The 12,271-nt window shown below is 39.4% G+C and overlaps 1 protein-coding gene across 1 annotated transcript in view; it reads right to left on the minus strand.

Annotated features, from left to right (window-relative positions):
- MYO16 (myosin XVI) overlaps positions 1–12,271 on the minus strand; it is a 2,485,855-nt gene that overhangs the window by 345,555 nt on the left and 2,128,029 nt on the right. The window contains exon 32 of the mRNA XM_069204246.1: positions 2,897–4,090. Coding sequence (XP_069060347.1) covers positions 2,897–4,090 — 1,194 coding nt within the window. The remainder of the gene's footprint in view (positions 1–2,896; positions 4,091–12,271) is intronic.

Raw genomic sequence — 12,271 nt, forward strand, 5'->3', positions numbered from 1 at the left:
TGGTGCTAGGCAGGAGGGGTTCTGCACTGACCATGCCTCTGCCCCCCACCCGGCCCCTTTCTGCCAGCCTTTTCATGGTGGGCAAACCACCATGAAAAGTCTGGCGGAGAACAAGATTGTAATCAGCAGGGTGGCGCTGAGTTCAGCGCTGCCCTGACTGATTACATCCAGGAGCGCAGTAAGTCCGTCTGGATCTTGGATCCTGGCAGAGATGTCAGTCTGTGGAAGGGACTGCCTGCAAAACTTGTAATATACAGGTCAGACCGCTGCAGCAGTCTGACTGCCACCGCAAGTCTGAGGGTCTTGTGACCGCCAGACTCGTAATCAGGCCTTAAGTCCCCGAGTCCTGTGATGATTGCCTGCAACATTTTTCTTCATGTTGCAGACAGCCAGTCATAGAGCTCGGTCCCACAGGAGTGTGTCTCCCATGAGAGAGAATTGGCTCAAGGAGAAAGAACTCCCCTGGACACGTAGAAAGCTGTACTTTTTAAAATTGCAAGAGTCCCTTGAACCTAACCATCCGGACATACAAGTATGATTTAAACTTAATACCTCAAAAAATAGTGAACTTATTCGCACCAAATCACAAAAAGCATGATTTCTGGACCTAGATCTAGCTTCCTGTCAAATTTGGTGTCATTCAGCTTAGCATTTTTTGTGATTGCCCTAGCTAAAGAAGTCTATGGAAAATGTGCAAGGATTTTGTATTTTGGGACCACTTCTAAAGAAAATCAACATTCACTATGTGAAAATGCAGTGGCAGAGGACTGAAGCCCCTCTTCCGCCTCTCTTTCTGCATTTACAGCCATTTTGAGAGAGTTAAGAATCCTACCACATACACATCAGTCACAACAATCATATATCAAGCAAAAGTCTGATAAAATCATACAAACGTTGCTGTGCAAAAAAACAGACTGATTTATGGCTGACCTAAGTACATCTCTCCAAAAGTCTCAGCACTTTGCTTTTCTTAAACATCATCATTGCTGAAAAGCAGCATCCTTGTAGGACACATTCAGCCTTGCGTTCCTTTGGCCACTGATAGTATAAAGGTAATCTTTTTCAACTTCAAGCATATTAACAAAATATATTTTTCTCTTGAGGAAGTTTGATATCTTTTATACTGTAAAAGGAGAGAGCACAGAAACACTCACCCTGATATGTTCAACCTGATGTCTCACTTCTATTTGTTCTAAGTCAGCTACGTTGAGGAACTTCAGTCTATTTTACCAGTATGAGTGTGTTTTTCCTGAAAGTTGACTGGCAAAGGTGTTCTAGTGCATGCTTAAAAAACCTTTTCAACAAAGATGAATAGGTTGATATCACATGGGGTAAGTGGCTGTAGCCTAATTTGGCAATAATGAGCTACAGGAGAGGATCTAATAAAAGCTCTAATGTCAGTAACTCCATTAAAATGATAACTTTAACATTCTTTTTCTCTGTCAGTATTACATCATAATGACTATTTAAACGTTTGCTGATTATGATAGATAAGGATGTCATGGCATCTAAATTCTGCTTTTAGAACATACCGACCTCCGTTGTCAATTATGAGGATCAATAATTATTATAAAGTGATTTAAATGGTATTTACCTGAAGGAAGCAATAGTTTGAAAAACAACAGAAGATGAATGTGTGCCATGTATATAAAGTGGTGTATTTTGGAGGCGTTGTAAGATGTGCATGGAAGAATGGTTGAAAAAATAAGATGTAACACTTGGTCGCCTATCATATTAAACAATTCTGCTTAGGAAATGCATGCACAAATGAGCAAAAGAACCAAAGAACTAAAATGATGCTGAAACACATCTTTTCGCCATACTCAGTATTGAAAGAAAAATAAAATGGTTACATTTAGACCAAAAATTACAAGACATTTGAAATATGAATGAAAGAAACATAAACTAAGGTTTTCCAGATCCTTAATTCTTCAATAGTGCTCAACTTCTGAAAGTGAAATTATTTTATAACTGAAGAAAGATAACTCTGATAGTTTTAGTGACTCTACTTAACATTCCTCTGAGCCAACATAGTAAGTAAAAAAGCTGTAGGGACTTTGTAACGCCCAAGAACTACATACATGCATTCTTTTCCTTCATGCATAAAGGAATGTATGGTTGTTTAACAGAAGTGCCTGTTTTCCAAAATCCTAATTATGTTTGCCTTGGACCTTAAGCTCTTTTTTGCTGGTGATTGATTACTACATTTTATATTATAGTTTAATATTTTTTCTGCCTCTGGCTGGTTCTGATATATGTAGTAAACTATATAAGATGTTTAAATATACAACTTTGTAAAATTACAGCAATCTTGACATGGCATTGCAAAATACTACTTCAAAAATGTATGCTTAGCAAATATCAAAAATGGCATGCCTCCTAAGTATGTCAATAGATATTATATTTTGCAAATAACCATGTTCAATTTATTGAGAATAGACACCAATTTTTTAAATTGTCTACTACATTCACCATGCTTGAATTTGAAAATGCAATGTTTTTTATATTAACTATGATGTCAGAAAAGGTACATCAAGATACCATACTGGAGTTTTGAAGAATACGGAAAAAGCAGGAATGACATTTGCATTGAAATTGAGGGTGTACTTTTAGCAGCGATACACCCTAATAGACATGTTAAGTCAAATGCAATCTAAGTAATTACTTGACAATATTGATGTACCAACAATATATGAAAACATCAGACAATATCCACAACATGTCCAGTTGTTAAGACTTGTATACTCACAGGTTATGTTCCTAGTATTGGCAAGGTTACATTTGTAACATCGCATGCCATCTGGAATGAATTGCATGTTTTTTTGACAGTTCTAGTTGTCATGCAGGACAAAAAATACATTTCAATTGACAAAAAGTCATTTAATGTAAATGTTACCTTCTGGCTCTCGTATTTTTCTCCCTGCAGCAGACTTCCGTAGCAGACTTCTTCCAGAGCTGAATAAGGTAGTTAACTCATCAAGAGGACTTGTCAAGTGCCTTGAGTTGGAAGGACTGAATAGAAGTGGAGCTGGTGAGCAAGAATGCACTTTCCTCTGATCAATCCTTGCTGTCTTCACTGGGGAGGATGAAGGAAGTTTTGAGGAAAAGTTAGAGGATCCATCAGGTGGCAGTGGATTTGTCTTTGCAGATGATTTCAAAATCTCTGTGTTTGTTAACATTTTTCCTGCATTCTGTAAAACTTCATTTGAAATTTCTGGTGGAAAAGTAAAATATGTTGAAGCCTGATAGGAAGCTGAAGATGGCACTGGAGGAGGTAGTGGAGGCAGAGGGGGTGGGGGAGTTGATGGAGGTGAGACTTTCCCAGAGACACTAAACACAGACATGCCGGGTGAAAGTGTTCTCTCGTTTTCCCCCTTGTGAGTTCTGGTGCACTGTGAAGAAAGTGGACTTGAAATGTCTGACTGTATAGGGTAGTTCAAATTGGTTTCTAAAACGGGAAGCTTTTTTACCTCCAGTGGAGTTAATGGTGATTCATCAGAAGCAGGAGAACAAGTCACAGGTGTTGGAGGAAACACAAGTAGTGGGGGCCTGTGGGGAAGTAGATTAGGAAATGGAGGTGGTATATCACAAGGGTCTTTGCAGCCAATGCTTTGTTGACAGTTTGCTTCAATGTCTTCAGCAGTCACCATTTTTGTGCTCTCAGTAAACAAAGGTGGGGATCCTGTAAATTGTGGCAACTGTACAGATCCACTTTCCTCTTGAAGAAAATTCATTTCTTCATAAACTGATTCCCCTGGGTCAGGGCTTTGAGCTTCCTTGGGGCTGCTTTTCCTGCCACTGCCAGCCATTTCAATATACACTGGTTCAGTTTCATCATCTTCTTGTGACATAAAAATACTCATAATCCCATGGTGTGGTCCATCAGCAGAGGCTGCCCTTTGAATAAACCCAATTTCCCTATGAACAGTTTTATTTACTGGGGAGCAGTGTTTTCCATCTCTAGATTTCAAAGCTGGTATTTCTTCACAGGAACCAGTTAGCTTAGTATTAGGACTTCTCCTTGGCTTTGGTGGAGGATTCTTTTTCAAGATACTGTAATCATCACTGTGTGGTCTTGGCCGGGAAAGTACTGTAGAAAACATATATTCATTTATAAAGCATGCTCTGTCACAAACTATAATGTCACATTTTAAATCACCTTCCCTTCAATGCAATTATCAATCTTTACAGTAGTTGTTTGAGTACATAGGGCCCAAAACACAAAGATATTTTCACAAGAATGTGTGGCATATCTGCACAAATACTGGTGTTTACAAAAGTAACATTATATTGCTGATTCATAGAATTATGGTGGCAGTTTACCTTGTACCTGAGATTTACTTTCATGGAAATTCTGACAGCCACACAGAGTGGCTGCATAGGCAAATTCTTTTACAGGGATGGAATAATGGGCGTTGTAAGATGATTTAACTCTCAAGGACTAGTGAACAATCGCAACCTTGCAGGTTGTGTGGGTATTCACAAAACATTTGCAGGTAATTGGGCAATCTCAAAATGTTCAGAAGTTGACTCAGATAAAATTATGTTACATCTCTCATCAGTAACCTGTGCCCTTGGGCTCAAGCTATGACTCCTTTTCCCTACATCTTGCTAAGTCATTCAAAATTACCCTAGCAGAGGACATTTCCCCAACAATTATTGCCTCACCACAATGCGAGATACATCATGAAAACATAGACAAATCTCTCCTACACCCCTTCTGAAGAAGCTTGGTCCAGATCCAGGATACATGCCAACAACAAACCCTTCTCTTCCCTTTCTTTCATGGCCCAAAATCATTAACTCAACAGCCATTTCTAAATTATACACATCCTACAATCAGAGCAGCTGGTCTCAGACCACCAATCAGGTATCTGACTAAACCACTGCTCTGGTACAGCAATCCTAAATATTAAGGAACATCACCTGTGACAAAAACGACAACGCAATACTAATTTTATTGTATTTATCTGCCATCACTGACATAATTAATGATACTGCTCACCAAGAAACTGATTTTGGCTTTTGTAGAAAAGCCCATGCTTTTATATCTTTTCTCACAAATACGAAATATTGCATCATACTCAGGCAGTGCATATCAAGGCACCTCAGAATCAGCCACGAGGCTTGTATCTCTTCCCAGTACATTTTAAAACGTACATGTGACCTTCAGCTGATTTAATTTCCTAATTTTGTCTAAAAATCCAAAGGAGACACAAATTCTAGATTACCATATCCAGACAGCCCTGGTAGCTTAGCCGTGGGACTTTGCTTGCTAGCCACAAACCCTTGGATGGACACAAACATCCTCTATCGTAACTTTTAAAAAAACGTACTGATGTTTGCAACCAAAAATCCTTTCATATTCTCTTTCAATTGGCCATAAAACCTCAACTCCCTCATGCTCCTATCATGGCAGCACAGAATCTGGAAGTTATTTTTGACTCAGGCATCCCACTTAGCCTTCAAGCATAAATAATAACAAAAAATGCGCCCTGTCTCCTGTGTAACATTGGCTCCATGCTCAGTATACCTCAGTGGATACACCTCATTCGAGCCCTAGTCCTATACAGACTATTCTATTTCTCATTAACTTTCGTCACTACCCCATAGAAGACTCTAACAAAACTACAAATGGTCCAAAACAGAACAGTAGGCAGGGCTACTGGAATTATGCAATTCTGCGGCCACTGTTGTGTTAACATTATTAGTGTATATTTTAACACAACAATGTATTTCGAGGTTAAACGGATCAAAAGCTACTAAAAGCATGGCAACATGTGTTCACTTGCAGATGAAGGCCCTTTGAAAAGGTTAGTGTGTGACCCCTCAGTTGCTTATTCCTGTATTTGGTTGGTAAACTGGTAATAACAAGGTGAAATCAAATGACAGTATTCCCCGACGTAAAAATTACATAATAAGTAAGTCATACTATCATAAATGTGCTGCATTATGGCGCAAATTTGCCTTTTCTTGAAGTATAACTTAGTCAGCACTTCTGCATAATTTGATGCTCCCCTGCTACATAATTCCAGTTGCCCTTGCCATAGGAATAATTTTAGAAGAACAAATAACACATATCTGCATCCATTCAAAACCATATTGGCTGACCATCAAACAAGTTATATTAAACACCCTCTGCATCATCTGCAAGGCAACATGCCATTAAGCTCCTAAAGACCTAACACAGTTGTTTGCAAATACTAAATCAGAAAGAACGCCCGAATAAATACACTGGGCTCTCTATAACCAAGGGGAAAACAAAAGGCCAGGAGGAAAACAACTCAGAACAGTGGTCACAGAATAATAGCACACACTTTCATACAAACGTTTAAGGCCAACCAGAAAAGGTTTCTCGTCAACAGTTATTCTGCTGATGAATGTGAAACGGTATTCTCCTTTCTCCTCAGAAAAACAAAAACAAACAGACACAGTGTAAATGCACCTTTGCACTTAATTTGCAGTTACTGATATTGACCCGTTTTTTATATGTAAAGGTATTAATGTTGGAATATTCATGGAAATATGTGCTAGTTGTAGATTCTTAATGGTCTGCTGAAATTCTTTGTAAATTCCAAGCAAACCTACCGCTATGTGAGCACATTTCTTACTTTCAAGCTGGCAGTTTTGTAAAAATGTCTGATGGCATTTATACTATCATATATTTTTTTAAAGGCAAGTTACAAAACATTCTCTGAACAGTAAAACAAGGTGTTCTATTTCACAATGCTCACTGAACAACCGTTATCTAAGAATGATGTCTTGTTGACAACTCTTAGTTTGAAAGCAATATAGCTGCTCTTTGATTCTGTAATAATTTCCTTGCCTTTAGTAGGACATTTGAAGCTGAAGGAAATGTTCTATTTTTCCACCAATTTTTTGGCTGGTGGAACTCTGGAAAGCTGCCGATAGGCACCATGACCGCCTGCATCCCCATTGCTACACCATTACACAAATCTTAGAGTCTTGTTATGTTACAAATAGTAAATGTGATTATTTGATTATTTGTATTTCATTTATACAACTACATTAAAACTTTTTAGGTCATTTTTATAGCTACTTTAAAATTCATCTTAACATTTTCACTAGTTAAGGCAATCTGAACCACTTACTTTTTGTCATGTAATACACTTGGCTGTTAAGTATCTCTGCTTCGCTATAGCACTTGTGAAGGGTTTACCTGACACTTTGAGCCCAAATGCACATGCTAACGTCTTCCATTAGGTCCTCGTGGGCTAATTACAGCTCGCAATGATGGATATTCCATCCTCCACTGAGGCAGAGGTAACACTCTGCTCAGGACATCAGAAGATTCTGTGTATTTAAAAGGAGTGTCACGGCTTTTTTATCTGCATTGGCTACCTCTGTGAATCGAGAGGCTACTAAAATGTTCAAGGTATAAGTATGTAATAGGAATTCTTCCACTGCTGTGTCACATGGTGGGTACTAGCTATATATCCCCAAAGAGGGACTATGTTTCCAGGACTCACACATCAAGTGTCACTGACATGCTGGGAGCATTTGTATGTGCAAGAAGAACAGATGATGGACGGAATGCTGAACAATGCAAGCATTCACCCCCAGTCACAGAGTTCTGAGTTTAATCCATTGTCTTTTTTGCCCACCAGGCCACCCCAGGTTGTACCCAACCATATGCAAATCGGTCTTGACCCTGTTCCCCATGGGAACAGTCCAGCCCGAACTGCCAAGTGAGGTCCTCCTTGTACCAGAAACAAGCATCCTGGGATTGGTTTTGGGGTATCGCCCCTCATCAGCCAAGCTAGCTTGAATCCAGTAGCACAGTGAGCACGGGACCCAAGTCTGGGCATACCCTTCCCACTTAGGGTGACAAATGAAAAACGAACAAATGATGGACACAATGCTGAACAATGCAAACATTCATCCCCAGTCACAGAGATCTGGGTTTAATCCATTGTGTTACAGCACGTGTCCTTTTGTGAAGCAAGGCACTGCATGATGGTCTTTTTCATAGGTCACTAACACAAAGGAGGAATCCCCAGCGGAAGCCGGAGAGACCTCCAGGGAGGGAGGAGAGTCCTTCTAACAGTTATTATGGTAGACTTGAATAGGTTCTCACGTGACAATTACCACAACAAATTAAATCTGCCAAAATAGGCCCCGGGCATTCGTCAGGATACCATCAATTACTGTCCTGGTGTTCATTCAAAAGGCTTCACAGATGAAGCAGACATGAAAATATATTAGCATGTCTGTTTTATCTGTGAAGCCTTTTGAATAAACTCTATTTTGGCCGATGGAATAGGGCAGAATCATGTTGTCAATAATAGACTCAGGGTGTTGTCAATAATAGACTCAGGGTCATAGGACTGTTCTATTCCTTCAGTACCCCCACCTGTATAATTAATTTTATATAATTATTCCTTTTAATCATGCCCATCCTTGATGTGTATGAGTCATTTTTAGTTGTTATCCCTGGTTAGCTTGTGTATATAAACATATACAAAGTGCTCCCCGGAATACGGTTGAGCCCATCCTGGTTTTTAGCAGCCAGGATGAACCCGACAATGAAGCATGTCACTATTGTACTGAGTGAGGGATATTTATTAAAAGCAGTTAGCTTTCCCAAAATCCTCAACACCAAACCATTTTGGTGTAAAGGCGTTGGGTCAGTGGCAGATGGATACTCTATTGTGGTCTTTCATTAGTGACAGATGTTCATCCCAGATTGTGTGTCCACATGTCAATGATGTCACGTGGCATCAACACCAATGTGTGACAGACATAATTGTGAATAATTATTATTCTTTTTTCTTTTTCTTCTTCTTCTTCTCCTTCTTCTTATCATTATTATCTCCATTAGACTGCTACTGATGCCCAACGTTTTACTGGCACTTATACAGGGAAGTAAGAAACAAATTTATCTCAGTGTGAAAAATCTGACGCAGTGAAAACATAGGCATAATTTATTAAAGTGTATAAAGCGAGGTTGTAATGCATTTCCTGAATGTCAGGAGGTCATTTGTGTAATTGAGAAAGAACAGCTGCAATGTCAGTATCTTTTCGCTTGAGGCACAATAAGTAAGTTGGTATTGGTAAAGTGTAGTGGCCAGGAAGGCCTGTATCATAGGAATCTTGATTGTAAAAAATGAGACCAATGTAAAGATCTGTGAATTATACAAAACGCCTTAAACGAAATCCTGTTTGAGACAGGAAGCCAATTCAGTTTATCCAGCACTGTAACCGTCTGAATCATACTCATTCATTTGACAAGACAGATAGGAGCCACTAACATCAGAGTATTCTGATTCATGTCCAGATGACTCAAAATAATTGACCGGACCTCTTGCGGTTGATGGGGAAAGGAGAGAAATTGTAAAATGTTGTGTACTGGTCCTAGCAGACAGAAACACGTGAAATAGAGTTTGTTTGTTAATTTCAGTAGAAAGGGATAAATCTACATCCATATAAACCGTCCAAGTTACGAACCACTGGGGAGGCAAGCAGAGCAGAGTTTGCAGATTGAGTCAAAAAGTGGCTGGTAAAGAAGGGAAAGATTGCCCAATTGGAGCAGTGGAGAATTTCCATTTGGTCCCATTTGAATGCAAGTGAACTCATACCCAGTCAGCAGGAGATGTTCCTAAGAGAGCTACGAAAAAATCAAGTAGCAAAGGAGTAGATTGATCTAGTGACAAAATAATTTGTGTGATCAGGGTTGTTCATTAAATTAATTCCATACCTATGAATTAATTTTGCCAGAGGTTTCAGATAGATGTTAAACAAAGTAGGGCTAAGGACAGAACACTTAGGGACTCCTTGCCCTACTTCTTTGAACATCCATACAAAAAGAGGGGGCGTATTGCTTGTGTTCTGCCAGCCGAATAGGATGAAAACCATTTGAGGGTCACACCTTTAATACCGAATTCCTTTAAGTTGGAAATCAGGATATTTTTATTTGCTGCATCAAAGGTAGCAGACTAGTCTATTAGCTCCAAGGCTACAAAATAACCCTAGTTCGCTGCCATTCTAAGATCATCGAACGTGGCTATCAAAGCCAATCCATTGCCATGAGCAGGTGAAAAGCCAGACTATGTTAGATGATGTATATCATGATCTTAAGAAATTTGGAAAGAACTTTGCTGATATGCTTTTCCAAAATTTACATTGGAAAGGAAACAGGGAAAGAATTCTAAAATTACAAGGTACAAGGGAGTCAGCAGAAGGTTTTTTTCAAAAGAGGAACTACCATGGCTCTTTTCCAGTCAGGTGGCACCACACCAGTACATAATGAAAGATTACACATATATTTGGGGGAGGCGCTAGGTGATTTGATCAGGTCAGTTTCCAAAACGTGAGATGCAGAGGAGCCAAGGCCGAACTTGATAATAAAGAATTTGCCAGACTACATAACTCATTTACATTGTGAGAACCAAGATTTGTAATCATGTGGGATAAACTGTCCATCTCAACTACCTGTTGAATGGGGTCAGACTGTAATTCTAAATTAACTGGATTAAATGGGGAGGTGAGACCCTTAATCATATTTTCAACTTTTTCCTCAAATAAAATGAGAAGGAGTCACATTGAGAATGGTGGTATATAACTCCACTTAAACAAAATACATGCGTGCATTATAACCTTTTTGAGCTCTTCTTCATTCAGACAATTTCTAGGAAATAATTTGCTTGTCAGCCCTTTTCAATAGTGTTGCAGTTAGGTTTAGCAGGTATGTGGTCGTCATTATACCGTGGTGCAGAAGGCCTTTTACGGGGACACATTTTCTTCAGCAAAATAGAAGAGTCTATTGCACTGCCTAATTCAATTTGAAACATTCAGATGATAAAACAGCCACTGACTTGAGCACTAATGTGCCCCCATTGGAGGCTGAAATTACATTGTCAACCACCTCTAGATGATTATTTGACCAAGAAAAGTTAGTAGAACGCGTGCTTGACAAAGCTTCAGGTCACAGTTTCGCCCAAGGGCATACCTTGATGAAAGTTTTGGTAGAAAGGGGTGTGAACTATGAAGAATCAGACATTTGAAGATAGGAAAGGATGAAAAAATGAGCAGTCTGTATATGGGGGAGTATTTTATTGTTAGCAATCAAATTATTTGAGGCAAAAAGAGGGTCAACCGTATGATCGTGCTTATGAGGGGGTCCGTGACTAGTTGCCTTAGACTAACAGCCTTTATTGAATTCATAATAGCAACTAAGATGTTATCTACAGTAACTTTAAAGCCCCCTAGGATAAAAAAGAAGGTAGGATAACACTGGGGGTAACAGTAACTCGATCAGGGAGTGAAAAAAATTAGTGGCAGATCCTGTGGGGAGATTACTTATTACCCCTACCAGGGAGACAAGAGGAGAAGGTTTTAACTCTAAGCCAAATAATTCAGCTGATTGAGAGGCATTGAGCTGTAGATATGTTATACTCTAGCTTTCCCCAAAAGTAATGGACAGCCCACCACCTTTAAGTGCTCAATAAGGGAGGTGCAATATTTTAAATGATATTAGACAAGAGCAACCAAGGTCAAAAACATAGACAATAGAGGCCCAGTTTTCTGTTATAAAAAGTAAATCAAGTGATTCAGAGTTGTACATATCATGAATCTCTGTGGTGTACTTGACAAGGGACCTAACATTTACAAAGGCATCCTTACATTTTAAGGAAGGAAAACCCATGTTATGCGTGGCGTTGTTGATGGCGAGATGGGCCTAATATTTTGTGATGTATCTATTGAAATTTCCTCGAGGTAATAGCTAAAATAGCCCCGTTATACACTGATAGAGAGAGAAATGACTACATGGTGGGGGGTAGCCAAACTCTGCACCCAAACAATTATTAATTCTGCCTGTGAATATCTTACAAGTGACTGGGAAGAAGAGCAGTCCAGCAGGGAGGAATAGGCAGGCAAACTAGCAGCATGGTTGGTGGTAGGGGTGGCTGATGTGCAGACAGGCCCAGACTTGCTTGCCTTTGGTGTGCAGGCAGCACCCACTGCGTACATTCACTGTCTGGCCACACAGCTCATTTTTTTAAATAGTGAGACTAATGCTGAGTCTAGAAAAAGGTAATATTAATTACATGGCAGAAAGCACAAGCATCACTACAGTGCAAGTGCAGAAAGGTTAAAAGATACAAGAACAACTGGACTAGTCAAGACAGAGTTGTGGGGTACATGTGAATCACTCTTAGGCCCTCCATTTTGCAAAGATAAGGCATGTTGATCATTCGAAAGTAGTACAGTGTATACAAAGAACATTAAAATTACTAATAATTTAGGGTTG

Source organism: Pleurodeles waltl, chromosome 8 (genome assembly GCF_031143425.1).
Source record: "Pleurodeles waltl isolate 20211129_DDA chromosome 8, aPleWal1.hap1.20221129, whole genome shotgun sequence".
Lineage (NCBI taxonomy): Eukaryota > Metazoa > Chordata > Amphibia > Caudata > Salamandridae > Pleurodeles > Pleurodeles waltl.